This window comes from Equus caballus, chromosome 2 (genome assembly GCF_041296265.1).
Source record: "Equus caballus isolate H_3958 breed thoroughbred chromosome 2, TB-T2T, whole genome shotgun sequence".
NCBI classification, from domain to species: Eukaryota; Metazoa; Chordata; class Mammalia; order Perissodactyla; family Equidae; genus Equus; species Equus caballus.
The window spans coordinates 12,268,771-12,291,774 of NC_091685.1; the positions used below are offsets into that span (position 1 = coordinate 12,268,771).

The 23,004-nt window shown below is 52.4% G+C and overlaps 2 protein-coding genes and 2 long non-coding RNA genes across 4 annotated transcripts; 3 read left to right on the plus strand and 1 right to left on the minus strand.

Annotated features, from left to right (window-relative positions):
• Nucleotides 1-1,915: 1,915 nt before the first annotated feature.
• Nucleotides 1,916-7,702, minus strand: TSPAN1 (tetraspanin 1). Its single transcript, XM_070260030.1, has 9 exons — nucleotides 7,605-7,702; nucleotides 7,002-7,115; nucleotides 6,219-6,283; nucleotides 3,527-3,733; nucleotides 3,240-3,314; nucleotides 3,010-3,108; nucleotides 2,778-2,924; nucleotides 2,591-2,674; nucleotides 1,916-2,403 (listed from the first exon to the last, which is right to left on the minus strand). Exons 3-9 carry the CDS (start codon nucleotides 6,273-6,275, stop codon nucleotides 2,356-2,358), a joined length of 717 nt encoding a protein of 238 aa, XP_070116131.1. The 5' UTR covers nucleotides 6,276-6,283; nucleotides 7,002-7,115; nucleotides 7,605-7,702; the 3' UTR covers nucleotides 1,916-2,355.
• LOC138923150 (uncharacterized) lies at nucleotides 4,186-5,810 on the plus strand. Its single transcript, XR_011436365.1, has 2 exons — nucleotides 4,186-4,607; nucleotides 4,753-5,810. It is a non-coding gene; the product is annotated as an uncharacterized lncRNA (long non-coding RNA).
• Nucleotides 7,703-11,134: 3,432 nt separating the features above from the next.
• On the plus strand, nucleotides 11,135-11,862 carry P3R3URF (PIK3R3 upstream open reading frame). The gene is made up of 2 exons (XM_070260047.1): nucleotides 11,135-11,432; nucleotides 11,716-11,862. The coding sequence occupies exons 1-2, from the start codon at nucleotides 11,189-11,191 to the stop codon at nucleotides 11,757-11,759; spliced, it is 288 nt and encodes a 95-aa protein (XP_070116148.1). The 5' UTR covers nucleotides 11,135-11,188; the 3' UTR covers nucleotides 11,760-11,862.
• A 3,874-nt stretch (nucleotides 11,863-15,736) lies between these two features.
• Nucleotides 15,737-22,239, plus strand: LOC138923153 (uncharacterized). Its single transcript, XR_011436367.1, has 2 exons — nucleotides 15,737-15,918; nucleotides 21,659-22,239. It is a non-coding gene; the product is annotated as an uncharacterized lncRNA (long non-coding RNA).
• The last annotated feature ends 765 nt before the right edge of the window (nucleotides 22,240-23,004 follow it).

Consider the following 23,004-nt stretch of genomic DNA (forward strand, 5'->3'; position numbering starts at 1 on the left):
GGGCTGAGCTTGGAGCAGCCACTCCCGCCCCGGACCCACTCTTTAACCATCAGGCTGTTTACTGCTTAGCTTGCCTGGTCCAGGCACCTGTCCCCTGACATGGAGAAAGAGAGAGCAAAAAGGGATACTTGGGGCTGGGGGAGGCGAAAGGACAGCAGACGAGCATAGTGAGGGTGGGAAGGAAGTGGGTGAGATGGGACTGGACGGGCATCATTCAAGAGGCTAGGACTGGGCTGCAGATGGCAACATAGGAGCAAGATGTCTGTGGCCCTTAGGATACTTTGTATGCAGAATTCCATATCTGGGCATTTTTCTAGAGAAAAGCCATCATTTTCCTCAGATTCTCACCCAGCCAGTGACCCAGAGAGCTTAGGAAGATCTGAGTTAAACAGTCATAAAAGCACCAGAAAATGGATGGGATTGTCCAGAGAGAGTGGATGAGATAGACCAAGGCAAGGGGCATGACATTTAGGGGATCTGTGAAGGCCTTAGGATCAGGAGGGTGAGTGTAGAACACCTCTTGAGAAGACGTCTGCCTTCAGAGCCCTTCTGAGGTGAGCCTGGTGAACTCCTTATCTAGAGCCTTCACCAGGGAGGCAGGAGCTGACTGGAACTCCTGCCCTCTCTCCAGCTCTCTGACCTCGCCTCCCCGACCGGTGCCTGGAGCCCAGGTCGGCAATGGCACTGGTAGTGTGTGGCTTAGATGTTGCTCGCCACCCTGACGCCTTCGGTGTTTGCTGGAGCTAGAGCTGGAGATAGTGCTTGAGGTGCCACAACTGCAGGTTGAGGAGCAATTAGCTTCTGATGAGGTGGAGCCCCGCCCTGGGCAAACAAACCCTGTGCAGCCTCCATAGAGCACCTGGGGGAGGGGTCGTGTGTAAGAGGAAGGAGGTGAAGGGGGGAGGGGGGCTACTTGCTCTCCCTGCCTGGCCCCCCAGCAGGCTCCTGACCTGGGCCTCAGACTAGCTCCCAGCACTGTGTGGCTGTGGCCAGGTCCCTGTTCCTTTTTGGGCTCAGCAAGGGGTGATAGTTCTGGGCTGCTCTAGGAAAACCCAGGAAGAGGGATCCAGGGGGCCAAGGGAGGCAAGGAGGACTGGTTTGCCAGACTGGGCTTTGCCTGGAAGCAGACACCATATCCTCTGGCCATAGCCTCCCTTCTTAGTGCTGTCACTAAATCCTGGTTCAGCAGCAACCAGATCGATGTCTGGGACATTCTGGCCTTCAGGTAAATCTGTCGCCATGTCAGGCAGGATCCCACCAAGCTCTGGAGTCACACGGCCTGGGCCCAAATCTGGACTCAGGTCTTCATAGAAGGTTATGGGCCTGGAACAAGTCACTTGGCCTTTCTGGGCCCAGTTTTTGGAGCATGGGGGTGGTAAAGACTAAATAAGAGATCAGATCTGTAGAGCACCAGGCAGACCAAGACCAAGAATAAATGAAGTTCTTTCTGAAATCTCCAAAGCAGGGACAGGTGTGGGGCTCTGCCTGCGTGGGAAGGGTGGGGGCAGCTGGGATCCTCTGATGGGGGCTCCCCAGAACCTAAGGAGTGACTGTCTCCCATTGCCCTGGCAATATTTCTGGTCTCCCCGCCCCCACTTGGGCACAAGCTTGTTATTTTCATAGCTTTCCAGTTCAGCGCCCCCACCCAGGAGGCAGTAGTTTTAGGCCAAAGTCCTCCCACATTATAGGAAGACAAACTGACCTAGCCCCTACCTCCTCCCTCAGTGCCCTCTTGGCCATCCTATTAGGCTCCCTCCCAGGCCTGGAATCTAAATGAAGGGCAGAAATAGCTACCTACCTCCACCCTACTTCCCTTCTGCTACCTTTCCAGGAGGCTTCTAAGTTGCCACCCCCGTGGGAATCTGAGGCCCGTTCAGGCAAGATGGGCCCCTCCCCCAAGGATACTGGAAAAGAATCCAAATGCAAACATTTTAATTGGTTTATGAGTTCTGAAGTTCCTCCACGCATCTGCCTGGTGACTGCTGATTTTGTGTGTGCCCATGCTGTAGGGTGCCTTTCTCATCCCCCAGTGGGGTGCTGGGATCACCAAGAGCCCCGCCTTGGCCTGAGGGGGAGTCAAGGGTTTAAGGGATGGCCTGGAAGAATGGGCAGAACTGGCTACCTTAGAGGTTCGGGAACAGGTGGGCCCCAACCCCACCAGTGGAAGGAAAAGTCAGGCCAGCCTGAGACCAGGTGGCCCCTATATGGTCCCAAGTCCAGAACAGCAAGGCTGGCCCACTGCAGCCCAAGTGACAGTGTTAGATTCTGTCCCCACCCTGATCACTGCCGTTTGGCAGTGCTAGGGTGCCTTTTCCCAGTTCCTATGTGGCAGCAGCAGTGGCGCAGGCAGCAGACTTATTTCATATGGCAGTACAGATACATGGACACAATCATGGCAGCCAGCTGGTGGGGAAGGAACAGGGAGAGATGAGGGGACATGATTGGGGTTCTTCAGCTTTAGTCCCATGCCCCCCAGAAAACCTACATGAAGCTCTGTTGGAAGTCTGTGTTCTCCAGACAGCCCTCAGAGATGAGTCAAGCAGCCCTGGTCCAGTGGGGATATCCTGCCCCAACCTCCTCACCCCCTTACCTCCAAGGCCCCAATTCCGGCTGCCACACCGCCCACAGCGAATGCATTGGTTCGGATGCCGTGCAGAAGCTGACTGAAGCAACCCTTAGGGGAAGGAAGAGACCATCTGTAGTCAGCAGCTGCCCCCCACCCTCATTCAGCCTCTGCGGCCATTAAAGCATCCCACAACCTTCCACGCCAGCCACACCTTTACGGCCTTTTTCTTGGCCTCCGCCTCTGTGCAGTTTGTGTTACTGGCATCGTCAGAGCAACAGTATTTGGGGAAGACATTGTTCTTTGTGAAGTAGGGAGAGCCCTGAAAATCCGTGTAGTTGTTGAAGCCACAGCACTTGAGCTGGAGATGAGGAGGAGACAGTGATCAGTGAAGCCTTTCTCCACACCTTTCTTCACACCCCAAAATCTCCCCCAGCCCAACTTACCCCTTCCATGGTGGAATTCCACACTTGGGTGAAGTCCTTCTGGGAACCGTATTCTTTCTTGATGGTGGGCACTATCAGCAACGTCAGGAACTGCTCAGCCTAGGTGGGGCAGGCCAGTGTTCAGGGCATTGGAGGGAAGGTGGTCATCGACAGGCCACAAGCCACAGCTCCCTTCCAGGGCTTTGCCCAATCTCTCCCCCTTGCCCCATCCCCATTCCTCAGCTCCTCACCAATGTGGTATACACCAAGGCGACCACGGCAGCTGCAATCTCAGCAATGAAGATGATGAGGAGGACGAGGAAGAACTGAGTAGAGAACAAGGGTCTGAGTTTTAGGGAGAGACAGTCCCTAATGTCTTCCTTGCCCTAACCCACCCCTCATTAAAAACGAGGCAGGTGTTCCCTTTTCTGAGCCCCTGGAGACCAGAGCAGGGTTTGGGGATTCACCAGGGCCTAGTGTCAAGGGTGAGGGGACCCTGGGGCTTGGTCATGGGCCTGTGGAGCTGGGTTTGACACACCGTCATGAGGGCGCACTTGTTCTCAGCGTGAGCACCGTAGCAGCCCAGGAAACCAAGAGCAAAGAGCACAGCACCAGCTGCGATGAGGAAGTAGCCCACGTTGACAAACTGCGTGGCGCTGGATGACAGCGGCCCAAAGACCTTCAGGAAGGATGGCCCATCGACGGACACCCAGATGCCCACTGCCAACAGGGCTGCACCACACAGCTGGGAACAGAGAGATAGGCCTTGAAACAGTGCTGGCAAGCAGCAGCTCCCTACCACACAGTTGAGTCAGGAAGACAGGAGACGAGAAACTTTCCCCTTTATTGGCTGAGGAGTCTAAAAACTCATCCTGTAGGGAGGAAAAACATCCTTTAGAGACAGAAACATGGGAGTTGAGACAACCATAGCCAGCACCAGGCTGTACACCTAGGCAGATATAAATGGGATCAGGGGTTCCAGAAACATCCGTGGAATGAGAGAGGGCCAAGGCTTTCGCTCACTGCTGTCAGGGTCCTGCAACATAGTTAGGAGTGAAAACAAGCAGGTGAACCACACACACACACACACACCCCATTTTCTTTCTGGGCTATGGGTGTCTGGAACACCTCTGTCCTCTGATAGGTGGAAAGAGGCGGATGGTGGTGTTGAGCAGGCTCGACAGTCACCATAGCAACAGAGGCGGGGCTGAGGTTTCCACCGCTCCCAACCTTGGAGAGGTGGGTAGTGAGAAGGGACAACCACACTGAGGCCCCATTTGGCTCCTCTCCAAGATCAGACTCCCGTCCTACCCTTCCTCCAGGCTGGACCTCTCCTTGTCGCATAAGTGGAAACAGAGGCACCAGAAGGAGAGTATAGCCAGAGCTTCTCTTAGAGGCTGTCCAGCTCAACCCCAAACCTCAGAGGGAATCGTGAAGCCCTGAAGATTGAGGAAGAGGGCACTCCCCAGTTCCCACAGCTCTTAGAGCAAAGCCTCGCTGATCCAGAGCTTCAGTGGACGAATCAGCCTGACACCACGCTGGTGCCCAGTCCCCGCTTTCCAGCATAGAAGCTGAGGCAAGAACCAGGAATGAGGTGGCAGATTGCGGCTGCATCCCAGGTATGTTTGTCCAAGGACAGAAAGCTGGGCTTCCACCCTGTGGGTCAAATTTCAAGGAGTCTGACGCCTGCTCTGCCCTGCCCAGCCTGGCAAGGCCTGGGCAACAGAGACCAGAAACCAAACAGGATTTCTTTAACCCCCTCAGGTCAGAGCCCCTGCTCTCGAAATCACCGGGATCCTGTTGCCTGCTCCAGATATGTGGAAAAGGGCAGTTCCCTGAAGCTAAAGGAAGCCCAAGGCACAGACCACCTTGGAGTCAGAGAGTACTCAGCCCCAGCCCAATTTCTCCAAATTCGTCTACACTTCATGTCTCCACTTCCTCACCTTTAACTCCCTCTCACCCACTCTAATGTGGCTGCCAGGTCTGAGTGACATCCTGTGCTAGGTCTGGTGGACACTTCATGGGTCATATCCTCCTTGCCATCCCTGATATCTTGCTCTCCTTATTCTCCTCCTGCTGCTCTTTCTCCATATTTCTCCACAGCTTCCTTATAAGGCCATTTGTCCTCTTACCCCCTGTAAGTTGGGTTTCTTGGGTTCACTCTCCCTGACTGCTGTCACCCACTCCCATGACTTCAATGACCACCTCTGGACACATGACTTTCCCATATCCATGTCCAGCTCTGACCTGAGCTGCAATCCCATTGGGTACACAGCTGCCAGTGGGTCACCCCCCGGATGCCTGCCAGAGATATGGGCATCATCTCCACGACCTCTGTCTCCCTTGCTCCTTCTTCCACCCCAGAGCCACCATCCGAGGGCATTGTCCTTTGTCCACTTTGGCCATTTCTCCCCATCTCCACCACCATCTCTAGGGTTCACACCTCATTGCTCAGCTTCCTCAAACATGCCCTATACAATCTGTTCCTGGTTTTCTGAACAATATCTGATTTCATTGCCTCTGGGCCTTTCTGCATACTTTACAAGCTCCTCACCCAGGGCAAATTTCCAGCCTTAGCTATTTCCTCCAGAAAGTCTTCCCTGTCCAGGTGGGGCTCAGTCCCCTCCTATGGGCTCCCCCAGCCCCTGTGCTAAGGCCAGACATACTATGTTGCAACTGTCTGTCTATATGGCCTGCTGGACCTGAGATCCTTGAGGACAGGGGGCTTGCTCACCTGTCACCCCAGTACTCAGCACAGAGTCTGAGGCAATAAATGTTTATTAAATGAATAAAGGCTGCTTGAGGCAGACCCTCTGCTCTGACGTCTCTGGGCCTTCTCTCCTTTCAGCTCCCCACCGTACAGAGGCCACTGAATTTTCTTCCATACTAGGTAACCTTGGGCAAACCGCTCCCCCTCTCTGGGCCCCCAGTGCCTACAACAGGAGGAGAATTGCTCCTCTTAGTCTACCCTGTCCTGCCCTAAGCCTGGCCAGATGCTTCCTGGAAGGGAGGGGAAGCCCCTAAGCTTTTCCACTTCAACTTATGTGGCAGCCAGGCTGCTAATGGGACCAGGACTCAGCATCTGGGGAGACTTCTGCACCCCATCATAAGAGGGAACTTGCAGGACAGAGTCTGGGCACAGCAATCTCCTGTTCCCCAGCTTGGGCTCTGCTCAGGTGTGTAACCCACTCATGAAGGAGCCCCAGAGAGCCCACAGCCCCCATACTTACAAAGATGATCGTATTGAAGAAGATCATCATGGTCCTAATGAAGCTGAAGCACTGCATGGTGGCTCCTGGGAGGCAGAAATGTGTGAGTTAGGACCTCACCCTCCCCGCCACCTAGCGCGGCCCTGGCTCTTGGACCCTGACATACCAGACTCCAGCATCTCGGACTCATATATCACCAAGCTTCCCCTGCTCCTGCACTCTGACACCTCAGGACTTTCCCCAGTTCCCATCCTATCACCCCTATCCCTCTGTACTACCCAGGCCCTCTACCAGCACCTAACCAAGACCTAACACTCAGATCTTTTTTTTTTTTTTTTTTTGAGGAAGATTAACCCTGGGCTAACTGCTGCCAATCCTCTTTTTGCTGAGGAAGACTGGCCCTGAGCTAACATCCATGCCCATCTTCCTCTACTTTTTATATGTAGGACGCCTACCATAGCATGGTTTGCCAAGCGGTACCATGTCCACACCCAGGATCCAAACCAGCGAACCCCAGGCCGCTGAAGCAAAACATGCAAATTTAACCGCTGCGCCACTGGGCTGGCCCTAACACTCAGATCCGAACACCGCCCCCCCCCACCCACGGTTCCTCCACTGAAATCCCAAGTCTGACTCCTACATGGCCGGTCACTCCATGCCTTTCCCTGGCACCTGTATACCTTGGACCCCTCCCCAAACCAACTCTAGACTCTTCCAGGACCCTCCCCATGGCCCTTTCAACTCCCCAAACCTGTTTCCAGATTGATTTCACTTCAGAGGATACTCTCTATCCTATGCCATCACCTGTTCAAGGCTCCTGGTAGTGAGTTCTGAAAGAGGGATCTGCTGAGGCTCCAGGGAACGGCCACTGAGTGGGCAGGCGGGAAGACGGAGCTGGCTCTACACACCACTGCTCACCTGCAGGCGGGGCAGGCGCTTTAAAGGCCTCCTTCGGCCCGCCCGCTGCCCCACCCGTGGCTGGTTGGCCTCTTCTTGCCCCTGCTGCCCTCTGCTGCCTGGAGATCCATCCCCACAGCCACAGCAGCGGCAGGGCTCCGCCTGGCAACACCAACCCCAGGCAACACCCCTCCTGATCTGAAGAAGGGGGAGAAGTCTGGGGGTGAGGCAAGTGGCCCCCAAAACTCTTGTGTGCTCTCCACCATGATAGTGCACATATGTTTCTTACCCTACATCTGCTGATGCATTCATACATACCCTACGTGCTCAAAGATGTGCACATCTGCCCAAGCTGCCATCTATGTATTCACACACAGATACATAAATAAACACCTACGAGTGTCATGAGTGCACTCTCTCTCACACACACACACACACACACGCACACTCTACTCTGTGTGGATGACTCCCAGGACTAACAAACAACAGAGCAACATCTGAGGTACATACCGAAAGTCTCTCTCTCTCTGTCTCTCTGTCTCTCTGTCTCTCTTTCTCTCTCTCTCTCTCTCTCTCTCTCTCTCTCTCTCACACACACACACACACACACACGCATGCATGCATGCACACACTTTCAAGGAAATGACTAAGGTTTGGCAGCTTCTGCCCCTCTCCTGAGTAGCAAACAGCTCCTAATCCTTTCTCCTTCACAAAACCTCAAACTCCCCACCTTTCTCCTCCCTTCCTTTTTCCTCCTCACTCTTCTCCCTCCCCATGCTTTTCTTTCTTTCCCCCTCCAGTTTTCTCTTAGCACACTCTGTGTACGCCCCTTCCCTTTCTGCCAGCAGGTGGCACCATGGTCCTGCAAAAGTGTCAACCCCGCCCCCGCCCCACGTTTTGAGACTCTCTAATCCCCACCTTCATAAATTCTTCCGGGGCTGCCCGTCCCACTTCCCACTCCAATGCTCCTGATGTCGAGGTGCTGGGAAAGTTCTGGCTTTCGAGGCACTCAGACCAGGTGCTCAAATCCTGGTTCTGTTGCTTATTAGCTGTGTGACCTTGGGGACATTTCTTAGACTCGGTTTTAAGCCTCTGTTTCCTGGTCTCTATCACAGAACAGTTACAGGGTTTTTTGTTTGTTTTAAAGATTGGGACCTGAGCTAACAACTGTTGCCAATCTTTTTTTGTTTTTTCTGCTTTTTCTCCCCAAATCCCCCCAGAACATAGTTGTATATTTTAGTTGTGGGTCCTTCTGGTTGTGGCATGTGGGACGCTGCCTCAGCATGGCTTGATGAGCAGTGCCATGTCCGCATCCAGGATCCGAACTGGTGAAACCCTGGGCCGCTGAAGTGGAGCACGTGAACTTAACCACTCGGCCACGGGGCCAGCCCCAAGTTACAGGGTTTTAAAATGAGATTTTTTTTCCCCACTCCAGGACATAAAGGAATGACCACAGAGTGAGAAGGTCAGAGTGGGGATACTCACAGGCAGAGGCGGTGTGGGATGGATGAAGTGGATTTTTAAATGTTTTGTTTTTATAATGGGAAGAGGCAGCTGAACAGATAGGGGAGAGGCAGGCTGATGACACTAATATTTGTACAGATCATGTTTTAAGTGCATTATATACATAGGAAGTCTTTTTTCTCCTTCACAACAATCCTATGAGATAGATTCTCTTTTTATTCCATTTTTAAATATGAGGAAACAGAGGCACAGAAAGGCTGAGTACTTGCCATGCTCACACAGCTTGTAAGTGGCAGAGCCAGGATTCACCCCCAGTCAGGCTGGTGCCAGTCTGTCTTTTTTTTTTTTTTGAGGAAGATTAGCCCTGAGCTAACATCTGCTGCCAATGCTCCTCTTTTTTTTTTGCTGAGGAAGACTGGCCCTGAGCTAACATCCATGCCCATCTTCCTCTTCTTTATATGTGGGACGCCTGCCACAGCATGGCTTGCTAAGAGGTGCTATATCCGCACCTGGGATGTGAACTGGTGAATCCCAGGCTGGCAAAGTGGAACATGCGAACTTAACCACTGTGTCACTGGGCCGGCCCCAGAGTCTATGTCTTAACCACCAAGTAGACTGTCTACATTGATGGGATCTCTAAGAAGGCAGGAGGGGCTGGCTTCCAGAAAGAGCAGGAGAGAAGACCTTTGTCAGGGATTTGAGGAAGAAGATGGCCAAGGGCAGATAAGTTTACAGGTATAGTGGCTAGAAGTTGATGGGGGCGAGGTCAAATTTCTAAGACTGAGGATGGCAAGAGTAGAGGCTGGATGAGAAGGAGGTGTGAGGCCTTTGAGGGTAATGCTGAGGGCTCCACAGTCTCCTAGCAGACTCCTGTAGGAACAGAGAAAAGGTGGAGGCTGGAAGGGGGCCCACGGGTGGAATAAGAGGCAAAAGGAAAGGGGGCTGAGGTGCGGAGGGAGAAGGGGCAAGTCCAAAGTTCCACAACAGCTCAATGCAAGACCTGGCAGAGCCACTGATGTTCCTATCTCCTACAAGAAAGGAGATCAACCCAGCTTGGCAAGTCTTACATCACCTGGGGATCTAGCCATTCCTCTACCTGCAGTGATTGTCCACATGGCTTTCTCTTTCATCTCAGGAAGAATTAGGGCTAGTGACATTCATCTGTGTCCCCAGGGCCCAGCATGTATGAAAATGTTGGTGAGCATTTCCTGAAAGATTGAAAGAATGAAGAATGAGTGCAGAATAGGGAGAGTTAAATGTCTGGACTTTGGTCCTTAGCCATCAATGATATGAACCCCCACCACCTCTAAATGTGTAATTCACCCAACTGAGCCTGTTTCCTTACACAGTCAATCCTCATTATTCACAGATTCCATATCTGTGAATTTACCTTCTCACTGAAATTTACTTGTAACCCCAAACCAATACTCATGGTATTTATGTGATCATTCATGGACATGTGCAGAACTGCAAAAATTTGAGTTGCCCAACTCATATGTCCTCAGCTGAGCTTGAACAAGGGGACACTCTGCCTTCTCGCTTCAGCTCTTATAACGGAAATAAGTGTTCTATTCGTGGTCTCTTTAGCGTCATGTTTTTTCACACTTTTGTGCTTTTTGTTGGTGATTTTGCTGTTTAAAATAGCCCCCAAGTGTAATGCTGAAGCGCTATCTAGTGTTCTTAAGCACAAGAAGGCTGTGGGGCCGGCCTGGTGGCACAGCGGTTAAGTTCGCACATTCTACTTCTCAGTGGCCTAGGGTTCGCTGGTTTGGATCCCGGGTGTGGACATGGCACTGCTTGGCAAGCCATGCTGTGGTAGGCGTCCCATGTATAAAGTAGAAGAAGATGGGCATGGATGTTAGCTCAGGGCCAGTCTTCCTCAGCAAAAAGAGGAGGATTGGCAGTAGTTAGCTCAAGGCTAATCTTCCTCAAAAAAAAAGAAGGCGGCTGTGATGTGCCTCACAGAGGAAATACGAGTGTTAGATAAATTTCATTCAGGTCCAAGTTATAGTGCTGTTGGCAGTGAGTTCAATGTTAATGTCTGAACAGTATATTTTAAATTAGGTGTCTTTAAATAGAAACACACATAAAACTAGGTTACATACTAACCATTGAGTTGATGAAAATGTTGTAATGAGAGGCTGGTAGGACTCTAACCCTGTATTTCTCCTAGGAGCATCAGCTCAATATTTGCTAATTCAGTGTTCATGGTGTTGACTTTATTAGAACTACCGTGAATAACAAGAACTGACTGTACATGAAACAGGAATAATGATAGAATCTCCTTGTAGGCTTGTTATGGGATTAAATGAGATAATGCTTGTAAAGTACTGGCATGTAGTAAGTGCTCAATCAACATCGTTAATATTGTTATTGTGGATGAGTGAGAAAGTGAGGGGGTGATTTTCTCCTACTCAGAGTTCTTTTTCCCAAAGGGCCAAGCTGAGGTTTTCTGGCTCTTGGGCTGACCCATGGAGAGACTAGTGAGGGACCCTGACCTGCGGGGAGTGGTTGGGGACCAGGACCTGTCATAAAGAGCACCACCCTCACGCAGACTCTATGTGTCATAGAGGCCTCAGCTGCCCCAGCCAGCAGCCCCCTCAGGCACACTACAGAAGCTCTCTGTGCCAATGGGGCCTTCTCACCTTGTCCGCGTCCCTCGGCCCCGGGGCTTAAGTTCCCCCTATCGCAGGCCAGGTATGGGATGGCCTCGGCCCCGGTTTCCCAGGATGTTCAAGTGTAGCCACAGAAGGTACCGGCAGAAACCCCAAGGCCCAGCTGCCACTGCTGCAGCCACCAATCTTGGCACCATGGCCATGGGTATCAACAATACCCGCATTGCCACCACCAGCGTGTGGATCTTTGCACCGCAAGGTTAGCCGAGGGCCCTGAGCCAGGGTGGGAGGTTAGAAAAACAGGACCACTGAAGTTTTCCCCAATTAGCCCTGCATAGGCACTCTAGAGGGCACACTCTCTGAAATATCACCCCAAGGGTATGGTATGGTCTTGATGGCAGGCGTCCTAAAGGCTGAGAGCTTTAATGGAGAATGCGCTGGTTGGAAGGGGAGGGCTGGGGGAAAGGGGGTAAGTCTAGGATCCATGGCGTTTCTGGAACTGCTGCCTTCCTCACACTCTTCCCACTCCTTCCTCTCCTTAGTTCTCAGACACTTCTGTCAACCCAGCAGCTTCCTGATCCTCTAGAAATGCCCAGAAGCTAGTCCAGAAGCTTGGCTCACTCCAGACCTGCAACTCTTAGGGGCCATAGGTGGTGAACAGCAGACAAATACAATCATTTCTGCTCCAAGTGCCTTTCCACTCCGAGGCGTTTCCAGTTGACTGCACAGGGTATGAGGGCAGGGTTGGGGCTGAATACTCCTAGGGACAGGCTTCAGTGACAGCAGCAAGGATCACAGGTAGACAGTGGAAGGACAGGACAAGGTCAGCAACACACACCATCTCTCCATCTCTGGCCTCAGCTTTTCATCTGCCCTGTGAGGTAGGGGGCCTTCCTGCCTTGAGCTCCCATCTGCACTGGGTAAAGTGTCTCTGTGGACGTATTGAAAGGTACAGGGAGCCAGGTCGTTGGGGAGAGAGGTAGAAGCACAGATCAGAAAGGGATAGAATGAAAGAAGGATATCAGTGCTTGAGTGTAACCCTACGAGCACTCGAGTGTGAGGTGTATGTGGCTCTGTATGCCTAGGATGGTTAGTGTGTAGGTGTAGCTGCTGGTGTGCATGTCTTGAGAGCGTGTATGTGAGACCAGGACAATGGGAATATAAGCAGACATGTGGCTGAGTGTGCTTTTGCAATCAAATGTGCCTCTGTGGCTGACTGTGTATGTCGAGGAGTGTTTGTGAGGGTATGGGTGTGCCAGAGAGAGGAATCAGCTCTGCGAAGAGGAATGAAGGTCAGGAGGGGGATGGGGGGCAGCCTGAAGAGGAGAGGGTTGCTTCTGAGAAGGGCATACTGCCTTCAGCCCCCCAGCCATTCTCTGAGGTCAGTGTTTTCCAGGACTAACAGCTGAGCTGGGGCGTTTGGGGGTGGGGCAAGCCTGAGTTTCAGTCCAGGAAGGGGGAGGGTGCTAAGCACTCTGGCTTGGGGATTTTCCATTTGGATTTCTGAGTGCATGCCAGTGTGTCATCAGGTGTAACTGGGTTTCTGTGGGGTGTGTCTCCAGAGTTGTGTCTCACTGGCAGGAAACATTGTGAGGGACTTCCTCTGATGTGTCACTTTATGCCTGGGTTAGTGTGTATCCCAGTGTTCCAAGATCTGGCTCCAGTTCCAGGGCTCCCTTCCCTGAGGGATAGGGGTGGGAGCAAACCCTGAGACCTTTGGCCTGGTGCCCTGGAGTTGGAGAAGCCTGTGAGGAGAAAACGAATTGTGTGTGTCCATCTACTCCCAGAGACTGGGACCCTGAGAGGAGGGGAGGGGCAGAGAATTCACTGACACTTTGTGCCCAGGCAGTGCTGGATGGGGGTTGAGGCTCCTCAAGATACAGGGGGGTGGGCGCTGAACCTCAGTCAGAGCTGGAAGGTGGCTGGGCTAGTGCCCAAGGCCCACAAGGAAGTCCACACATATAAGGACATGTGACACAGTCCATGAACACATGCAGACATGTAAATAAGTGGACTCACAGACACACAATGCAACAAACATGTGCATGCAAGTACATGCCTATAAACAGAGACATGCACTAATATCCAGAGACCTCCCCACATGTAACACCACATACACATGCCTACAAGTGAACACACACAGACACAAACATGCATGCACCTAGACACGAGCAACAAGCATCTAGATAGACACATGCAGTCACAGTCATGTAAGCTCAGGCACACACAGACACACACACCCATGCAGACACACTCACCAGACTTCCCTGCCCCTGCAGCCCTGGGACCCAGAAGTCTCCCTCCCATGTATGAGTGTGTGTGTGTATGCATGCCCACACTTGTGTCTGTATGTATCTATGTCTGTGAGAGGACGTGTGTATGTGGTGTATGTGTGTGAGTGGGGGGTGCAGAGCTGTGGGAACCCGATGACATCATCGCTTCCAGCTATTTTTAGCTCCTCTGCAATGACGGCTCCTCCCGTGCCCCTCCCCTTCCAGGTTCCCACCTCTCCTCCCCCTCCAGGCTCCCAGAGGCAGCCGCAGCCAGAGGGCACCCACCACCCTAGTCTAGGTGGCTCCCTGTATGACTGGGAACAGCTCACTCTCCCACCCCACCACTGCTCCCTGGAGGCTGAGAACACCAGGCTCCCAGGCCAGAGGCGGCTCGGGCTGTGTGGCAGCGGGGAGCAGGGGCCTGGGTTAGGTGAGCTGACCTGGCTGGTCTCCAGCCCCTCGGGTGCCTCTGCCTCTGCTTTTCAATCTGAAACTCTGTCTCAGTCAGTGCCTGTGATGAGCCAGGGAGGGTGCCAGGTTCTGGAGACAGAGCAGTGAGCAACAGTGGGAGCTCTTCCTGGGGGGGAGTTACAGCTTGGCCGGAGACAGACATTAACCAGATCACACAGGCGCGCACTAAACTGTGGCGAGGGCTCTGAACGCTGGTAACAAGGGGACTTAGTCTGGGATGACGTTCTCCATCTCTTTGTCTCCCACGAGGTAACCTGAGGAAACCAGAGGGCACACTCCCTTACCTTGCACCTTTCACCCCATCAACCACACCTCAGAACTCCACAGGGCAGTGCTTCCTTCTCACACCCCAGGCTGTGCTCCTAACACTGCACCAACCCACCATCCAAGTGGTGGCCCACTGCTATTCAGCAGGTCTTTGGAACCTCCCAACAGTTGATCCCTGGGAGGCAGTCCTTTGTTCCCCACCTATAGATGATAAAACTGAGGCCCAGAGAGGGACAGAGCGGGACCACACCTCCCAGTGCCCGGGAGCAGCCCAGGGATGGCAGGCAGGTGGAGGAAGTGGTGGTGGCACAGGTGCGAGAGGAGCAGGAGGTGGGGTCAACGGGGGAGGGGGAGGGGAAAGAGGCCGGAGGCCGGAGGGATCCATGCCCGGAGGAGGGCTTCCAGCTCCACCCAGCCTTGGGCAGCCACCGGAAAATCGGGTTTGGCAGCTTTGCCAAGCGCCTCAGGGCTGGAGGAGGGGTCCAGACGGCTTTGGGGAGGCGGCCTGGAGGCGGGCCCATCCTCTAGCCCAGAATCGGGCCAAACCGTGAGTGGGGGGAAACTTTTGTAAGACTGAGACCCTTTGGAGAGTGGGAGGAACAGCTCTGGGCTGGAGGCAGGAGCCGGGAGTTCTGGTCCTTGTTCTGTCCCAAACTCCACTGTGATCCTTGGAAAATCCTGCTCCCTTTCTTGGCCTTGGTGGGCCCTCCCGGGAAGGAACCCTGGAGGATCAGGTTCCTCACCACCAACTCCTGCCCTCTGGGGATTCCTGGGAGTCTGGCTCAGGGCATAGGAACAAAGTCAATGGGTAGGGGCTGGACCAGACGGCCCCCAGGGCGCCGGGCTGCAGGTCCCTTGTCACCAGCGGGTCAATAGCCGGAAGCGCAGCTCCAGCCCCACAATGCAATACCGGTCACCCCACCCTTACCCGTGCCCCCATCCACACTCCCACTTCCGGCCTCTGTTCCTTCCTCACCTTCAGGGAAAGCTGCAGGGCTCCCTGGGGAATCTCCCATACCTCCTCCTCTGGCTCCCTGCCCTGGTTTCACGCTCCCTTCCCCTCTGCCCGTTTGGCCAGGCCAGTCTCCCAGTAAACTTTCTTTCCCTGGACCCGGGGTCAGGCCAGGGAGGAAAAGAAGCTGGCTGGAAAGGCTGCAAAGGAGCCTGCATTTCCTGCTACCCTCAGATGCTGGAGCCCAAATGAGAGGCTCGCAGGGAGGTGGGTAGACTGAGTGCTGGGGCCTAGGGCTGGGCTCAGCTGAGCATATCCCACCCCTGTGAAGCCCCAGGGGGTTCACCTATCCAGCCATCTTTTTCTTCTGCCCTTCAGCGAATTCAGAGACTAGAACCCAGAGCCAAGAGTTACATCCTCTGGAAAACAACCCAGGCCAGGTGAGTCCTGGCTGTTGTCAATATGTCATCAACAAATTCATGAAACACAAAAATCATAAAATTCTAGGTGACTGAATCCAGTCATGGAATCTTAGCATCACAGAACTCTAGCATGGTGAAACCTGAGTTACAGAATCTTAGAAATACAGAATGCTGGGGTCACTGAGTCCCAGATCACAAGGTTGGAGTATCCCTGAACTGGAAGTCTCGAGAAGTCAATTAGTGAAGCCCCTACCTTCAGGTGGATGTCTAAACCAGAGGACTCCCCACTGGGGATGGGCAAAGGAGCTCATACGTGGACACTAAGGAGGAGGCGGAGAGCCCAGGATACAGGAGCTTAAGGTGAGGAAACAAACCTGCAATAAAACAGACAGAAGACAAACCTCTTCTGAGAGGAAACATTTCTGATTCCTGAGGATCAGGGGAATAGGGTGAGAGGTGGAGACAGAGAGGGGACATATCCTAAAGAAAAAAATTATCAAGTAGCATAATACACTGGCCCCAATACATAAGACACTTCCCCAGGATTGAGGTTAACATCAGCCGAGGACATTTTCAAAGGTTAGTAAGACTCCTTATCACATTGGAATGGCAGCTCATGTCTGGCTTTTCTGGGAAGAAAGGTACCAAACAGAAAATAGTCCATATACCACACTTTTCCTGGGGCTACTGGGAGGAGCAGACTCTCTCCAAAGAGGATGCTGAGAGTTGAGCAACATACTGTGCACCAAAGCTACCCTGTGGGGTGGGGTTCAGAATCCCAACCAAGGTCCTAGTGGGGGACCTTGTGGAGGGCATCTCTCTGGGGTGGGGCCTGGGGCGGGGCCAGTGTCATCTCTACAGAAGGAGCCAATCTTGAGGCAGCACTTTGTATGGGGACCCTTGTCTGATTATGGGGTTGATTACTCAGCAAGCAACAGGGGTATTTACCTAGCATTTCTGGGAAGCTACTGCAAACTCAGGAACCCAGAAGAAGCAGCTCCAGAGAAAAGCAAACGCCAGGCCCTGCTGGGCAGGGGAAATGGGGCAATGTCAGCTGGTGATCCTCTTGCTCGGCTGCCTGTCCTTGGATTCAGCTCAATACCTCAGCCCTGACCTCTACCCACACCCCCATTCTCCTCCCTCTCCCCGCTTGCCTGCTGTTCTACCTACCTAGACCTGCTGTGTGACCTTCGGCAAGTGCTGTCCCCTCTCTAGGCCTCAAACCTCCTCTGCTCTCTTTTGAAGTCTATAATTGGTCCTAAGTGCAGCTTTTAGTATTTTATAGTCCTGGTTTGGTCCAGATCCGTTCTAACTTCAGATATCTCCATTCTCAGCTTCCACAGAAAGTGTCAGGAGCTTCAGGGGAGAAGGCAGAGAAAAGAGAAAAAAAAAATAATGCTCCTATTTGACATCCTGTATGTGTCAGTGCCTATGACAGGTGTTTCTATAAATCTTATATAATGCCCACAACCACCCTCTGTGTATAAATCATTGCTCTCCTTTTATAGATGAAGAACTAAGGCTCAGGGAGGGTAAGTAGTGTGACTAAGATCATCCAGCCAGAGAATACCAGAACTGGAATCTCAACCAGGTCTGTCTGAATTCTGAGGGCTGTGGTTTCAGATTAGCGTTATTTCATGTGGCTTCAATAGGTAAAATGAAAGCCCATGGATGAGCATTTCAGGGAGAAGTCGTCCCTGCGGTCGGCTCTGACAACTGATGAGTTCCACTTAGAGAAGTGAGCAGTAGGGGCTGACAGCTTGTGCCGTGAAGAAAGCTCCTTCTACTGGGACCTCTGGGTATTCTCAGTGCAGATTGGAGATAGCTGGGCTGCGTTGGGGGTGAGGAGGTTGGAGTGGAGAGTGGGGTGAATCTGGGCTGGTCTTCAGAGGGTTGAGGGGCTGCTGCCACTGTTCCCAAAGATAGTGTGTAGGTATTGGGGAGGGGCTGTGAATGGCGGCTTCTTCACTTTCTGGGATGGGCTAGCCTCTGTCCCCCGAAGTTAGAGCTGGTTGTCAGGCCTCTGGAGCCTGGGGCAGAGGACTTGGCAGCTGGGATGGCATCACAGAGTGCTGGCACTAGACTCACTGCCTTGAGGTCCCCGTCCTTCGGATCCCTAAGCCTCAGCAACATTGCACATTCGCCTCAGTTAACAGGCTCAAAGGAGGTGGAAGGATTTCAGATGGACCCCTGACCCCTGTCCTCCCCAAGATTGGGTCATTATAGGAGGTTAGGAGATCGAGAAAGTCACTGGCTCACAGGGCACCCTTCGGGGGTCATCTCATCTAGATCCTTCACTGTAAGGGTGAGGAAGGAGTTTGAGGTGCACAGAAGGAACAGGACTTGCCAAAGATCACACAGCAGCCACTGCTGTCCTCATCAAGTGCTAGGCACCCCCCTTGGTACTGGGGGCATAGAGTTGAACCAGTCCTGGTCCTTGTTCTTGAGAACTTGCAGCCTCTCCCTTAGGAGAAAACAGGCTTGGTAGATACACCGAGAAGTGTCAGGGCTAAAAGAGAATTCAGACTTTGTACACTAAAGCTTAGGAAGGCACGGGCACAGACTCCTACAGATTTCATGGAAGATGCATAGGTGGTTTCAAAGCTGGACTTAAAGAAGGGGCATCATTTTAGCTGATGCAAAGGGGTAAAAGACTTTTCCTGGCTGAGAAACAGCATGAACAGCAGCACAGAGCGGGCAGTGATTGGCTGTGCAGGATGAATGAATTGCCCTGCAAGGCTGGTCCATGTGGCTAGAGAAGAAGTCTGATGGGCCATGGTACAAGCCAGGGTCAGGACTTGAGGTCAGGACTGCTTGTGCTCTGTGAGCACGTAGTAGTCGCAGAGATGCAGGCCGCAGGGCTACCAAGGCCCTAGAGGCGTCTAGTAGGGGCATCTGAGGAGGCTATGGCTAGGAGATTCTTAGTTGTAGCGGTAGGGGCTGCTGGACTCTCACGATCCCTGGACCTGTGCTGTTTCCTTTAATCCAAGACACACACATGCACACAAAACCTATGCCCCCATCTCCCTTGATGAGTACCCAGGCCCAGTCTGAGGTCGGGCTTAACCAAGGGGAGGAGATTGCACCCCACTAGCTGCGTTCCCGCCCTTGGTTTGACGGCTAGCGCGCACACCTCCTCTCTTCAGCAGCTCCCTTCCCGCTCCCCTAATGCCCCCAACCCTCCCACTGGGCCAGGACGGAATAGGGACATCCTCAGCTTGGAGCGGCAGCGGCTACGAGCCCGCCCGGTGCTGCTGTGATGCAAATCCGCTCCGGATTTCTTCGCGGGCGTTCTTTCCGTCAAGCGGGACGCACCGGCGCCAGCGCTCGGCTGGAGGGGCCGCCCCCGGCCCTGACCGAAGGGCGCCAGCACCTAGAACGGGGTGGGGGTGGGGGGTGCCCTTCTCGCTAGCGGATCCCGCGGCTCGGGCCTGGGCTTGGGGTGAAGGTGGGAGTCGCGAGTCGGGTAGCGGCGGCCGCAGGCCTCGGGGCGGGGCTGTAGTTAACCGCGCGGGTGCGCCTGCTGTGGAGCAGGAAGCCGGGGTCTGGAAGGCCCTCCCGAAGCGGACGGTGGGGGAACGGTGGGGGGCTCGCAGGAGCCCCCCAGAGCCCGACTGGGGGGGGCACCTTGGGCAGGTAGAACCCTAGTCTGGAGGTCAGGGCCCGAGGTTTTGGTGGCGAGATTTCAAGGTTTAGGGTTGGTGAGCGGGTTTAGGGCTGGAGACCATGGGGTGGAAGACGAGAGGGAATGCCCGGGCCTATGAGGGGTAGCCCCAAGCCTGAGCGCGGCTTGGTCTCGGTACAGACGTGGTTTGAGCCCTAAGAGAGAAGTCGACCAGAAGCCAAGCTGGAGTTACGCCTCAGACGCCTGAGAGCCTGACACTACTGGGGGCAATGGAAGGGGAGAGGACATGCGGGAGGCGGGGTGCTCGGTGTACTCCCAAGGGCTCCAGCTTCAGGAAACAGCTGCAGGAATGGTGTGCGCAGTTTATATAAACTGCTGTCCAAATCGGGATGTGTGTATAGGAGTAGAGAGGTGGTATTTGAGTGCCTACTGCATGCCAGACCAAGGGTATTCACCAAATTGACAAAAGGAAGAGTGGTTCTTTTTTTCTTTTTTTTGACGAAGATTAGCCCTGAGCTAACATCTGCTGCCAATCTTCCTCTTTTTGCTGAGGAAGACTGGCCCTGAGCTAACATCCGTGCCCATCTTCCTCTGCTTTATATGTGGAACGCCTGCCACAGCATGGCTTGACAAGCAGTGCGTAGGTCCCCACCCGGGATCCGGGCCTGCACACCCTGGGCCTGAAGCAGAACGTGCGAACTTAACCACTACGCCACTGGGCTGGCCCCTGAGGAGTGCTTCTTTACTCTTTTCTTGGTACTTTTATAATCAGAAAAGGACAACACAGTTATTTTTGTTTTAAAAAAATGTAAATGGGGCTGGCCCCGGGACTGAGTGGTTAAGTTCGCCAGCTCTGCTTCAGCGGCCCAGCGTTTTGCCAGTTCGAATCCTGGGCATGGACATGGCACCGCTCATCAAGCCACGCTGAGGAGGCATCCCACATGCCACAACTAGAAGGACCCACAACTAAAAATACACAGCTATGTACTGGGGGGCTTTGGGGGGAAAAAGAAACACAAATAAAATCTTTAAAAAACAAAACAAAACAAAACGTCAATAGACCTGGGTTTCAGCACTGCTAAGACACTTACTGTTGGCCTTGGAAAATTTGCATTGACTTCTAAACGCTAGTTTTCTTATCCATAGAGTAAGAATAATAGGAGAAGCTAGGCCCAGGGTTTGTTGTGAGGATTAAGTGAGTTAAGATATCAAAGGTGCTTGGAAGAGTGCTCAGTAAGTGTCAGCAATGAGAACACTTAGCCTAGTTTGGGGGTGTGTGAGGGGGAAAGGGGGAGCAAAAAGTCTTCTGGATGAGTGGAAATCTGAGCTAAGTCTGAGTGGGAGCAAGTTAGTGGAAAAGGGAGGACGAGAAGGAGGTTAATGATGGGGGAACAGCACGGGTTGAGAAATAGGGCAGTGAATCTGGGGGAAGCTACAAGGCATGAGGCAGGGCATGGAGAGAGACAAGGTGAGAAAGGAAAGCTGGGGCCAGACTGGGGCAAGGTGAGGGCTTAAAGTTCCTGAGGCTGGTTTTCTTTCTGAGAGCAGTTGAGGGGCCTTCCGCAGAGACAGGAGGAGATAGGCTCCCTGAGGGGGCAGCGTGGAGGCAGGGAGACCTGTGAGGAGGAGAATAGTGGCATGCACTACAGTGGCAGTCCTGGGATGGAAAGAAATGGATGGATTTGAGAGAGGCAGAAGCGACAGGAGCTGGTGATGGATTGAACGGGAGACACACGTGAGAGGGAAGTGTGAGGACCATATCCTGATTTGCAACTTGAGTCCTTGGGGTGGCGCTGTTCTCTGAGATGGGAAGCAGGAAGAGTAACACATTTGAGGGGAAGTTGAATTCAGTTTCGGACATGCCTGTGACCACACCCCTGGACAGACCCTCAATAATTGGGGTCCTGTCATCCCACCTGGCAATTACTCTGTCCAGAAAATGGGAGGGGTATCATTAGCCACTGCTGGCTGTCTGTTCCCTGGCTGCGGCTGGCTGGAGGTCTGGGTGGGGAGGCTGGGGTGGGGGGTTGCCACCACTGGGCCGGGCCCAGTGAGTGTTCCTTTGTGGTTCTGGGCTGCCAGGCAGTTTCTTTGGGCACAATCATGTTATAGGAGCCTGAGGATTGGGTTGTTAGATTGTTCCCAAAGAGAGTCCCAGAAGGAAGGCAGTGCTCTATGCTGCTGAGATTACTGTCTCCATTTTACAGCTGAAGAAACTGAGGCTCAGGAATTGAGTGGCAGAGCCTGGAAGTGAAGAAGATCTGTGTGATGTCTTCTTACAGTATGAGCTGCCACATCACTAATCGTGACATTTGCTCTAAGAGGGGCAGGGAAAGCACCAGGGCCATGGCTCCTTGGGGGAGAAGTGCAACCTGGAGGGGTAGTGGGGATTGGGAAAGGAGTCCGGGAAAGCTTCCTGGAGGTCGTGCCATTTGTGTTGTCATAGAAACATAATCTTGTTTTCTGTTTCCCCAGCCAGCAATCGTTTGTAATCAGCCATTGCCTGCAGTGAGGGAGACTGTGTCATCTGAGTGGCCTCTGGGCAGACTCTGTTCACGGAGCCCAAAAAGTGGCAGACTGGAATTCCTGCAGGCATTTCAGGCCTAAAATGGGGGCGCTTCTACCTCAGTCTCTGGCATCTGTCAGCCAGAGCATCCCTTCCGCCCTGGCACTTCTCTGGCCGCTGGAATCCCAGTGCCTATTCATTTTCATATCAGGGTTCAACACAAGCTTCTGTTCTGTTCCCAGGTTTTGTTTGACTTAAAAAAAAAATATATCATGTGATAAAGTGATGGATTCTTTCTGAGGGAGGACTGGCAATTGCAAGAAAAACTGATCTTTCTGTGGATGATTGGGGAAAAGTTCTAAGACACAAAAAATGTTGCTAACCTTCGTCTGTCACCCAACCAAGCATTTTTTCCCAGGTGTCCAAATTACTGACATGGTAATGGGGGAGCCAAATGTTTAGGAGCTCAGAAGGGGTAACTTTCAAAAAAAATGTTTAAGTAATATTTGCTCATTCTGGAAAATATAAGCAAATAAAAGAAAATAATATATAACACTGCTAACATTTTAATATATTTCCTTTTTTTCATTTCTGGATATATGTGGTTTTCTTTTACATGGTTAATGTACTGCATAGACAATTTTGTATCTGGCTTTCTTATTCAACAAAATTATAAGAACTATCCCATATCATTTAAAGCTGAAATTTGTTTTTGCTGAGGAAGATTTGCCCTGAGCTAACATCCAGCCAATCTTCCTCTATTTTTTAGTATGTGGGCCGCCAGCACAGAGTGGCCAATAACAGAACAGTATAGGTCCACACCCAGGAACCAAACCCAGGCTGACGAAGCAGAGTGCACTGAATTTAACCAACTAGGCCACCAGGGCTGGCCCTGTAAAAATTTTTAATGACTGCATAATCTTCTACTATATGGTGTTACCATATTTTATTTTACCAAACCCTTATCCTTAGACATGTAGATTCTTCCTTCCTTCCTTCTTTCCTTTCTTTTTCTTTGTTTCTTTCTTTATCTCTCTCTCTTTCTTTCTTTCTCTCCCTCCCTCCCTCCCTTCCTTTCTTCCTTTCTCTCTTTCTGTGCTATTCTAAAAATGTTATGATGAAAATCTTCATGCATAAATCTTTGTCCATATTTTGCATTATTTTCTTACAAATTTTTATGGAATTGGAATTACTGAGTCAGAGGATCAAGATATTTTTAAGGATCTTTATCTGTATTGCCAAAATGCTTTCCAAAAAGGTCATGCCAATTACATTCCATCACCCTGATATAAATGTACCTGTCTTATGGCATAGC

Bases quoted from the DNA above. Each gene is read 5' to 3' on its own strand.
- P3R3URF (XM_070260047.1), top strand. From the start codon at position 11,189: ATGGGGCCTTCTCACCTTGTCCGCGTCCCTCGGCCCCGGGGCTTAAGT. The intron at 11,433-11,715 runs GTTAGCCGAGGG...TCCTCTCCTTAG, and splicing joins GTGGATCTTTGCACCGCAAG to TTCTCAGACACTTCTGTCAA.
- TSPAN1 (XM_070260030.1), bottom strand. From the start codon at position 6,275: ATGCAGTGCTTCAGCTTCATTAGGACCATGATGATCTTCTTCAATACG. The intron at 3,109-3,239 runs GTGAGGAGCTGA...TGCCCCACCTAG, and splicing joins CCTTGGTGTATACCACATTG to GCTGAGCAGTTCCTGACGTT. The intron at 2,675-2,777 runs GTGTGGCTGGCG...CCTTCCCCTAAG, and splicing joins CCAAGAAAAAGGCCGTAAAG to GGTTGCTTCAGTCAGCTTCT.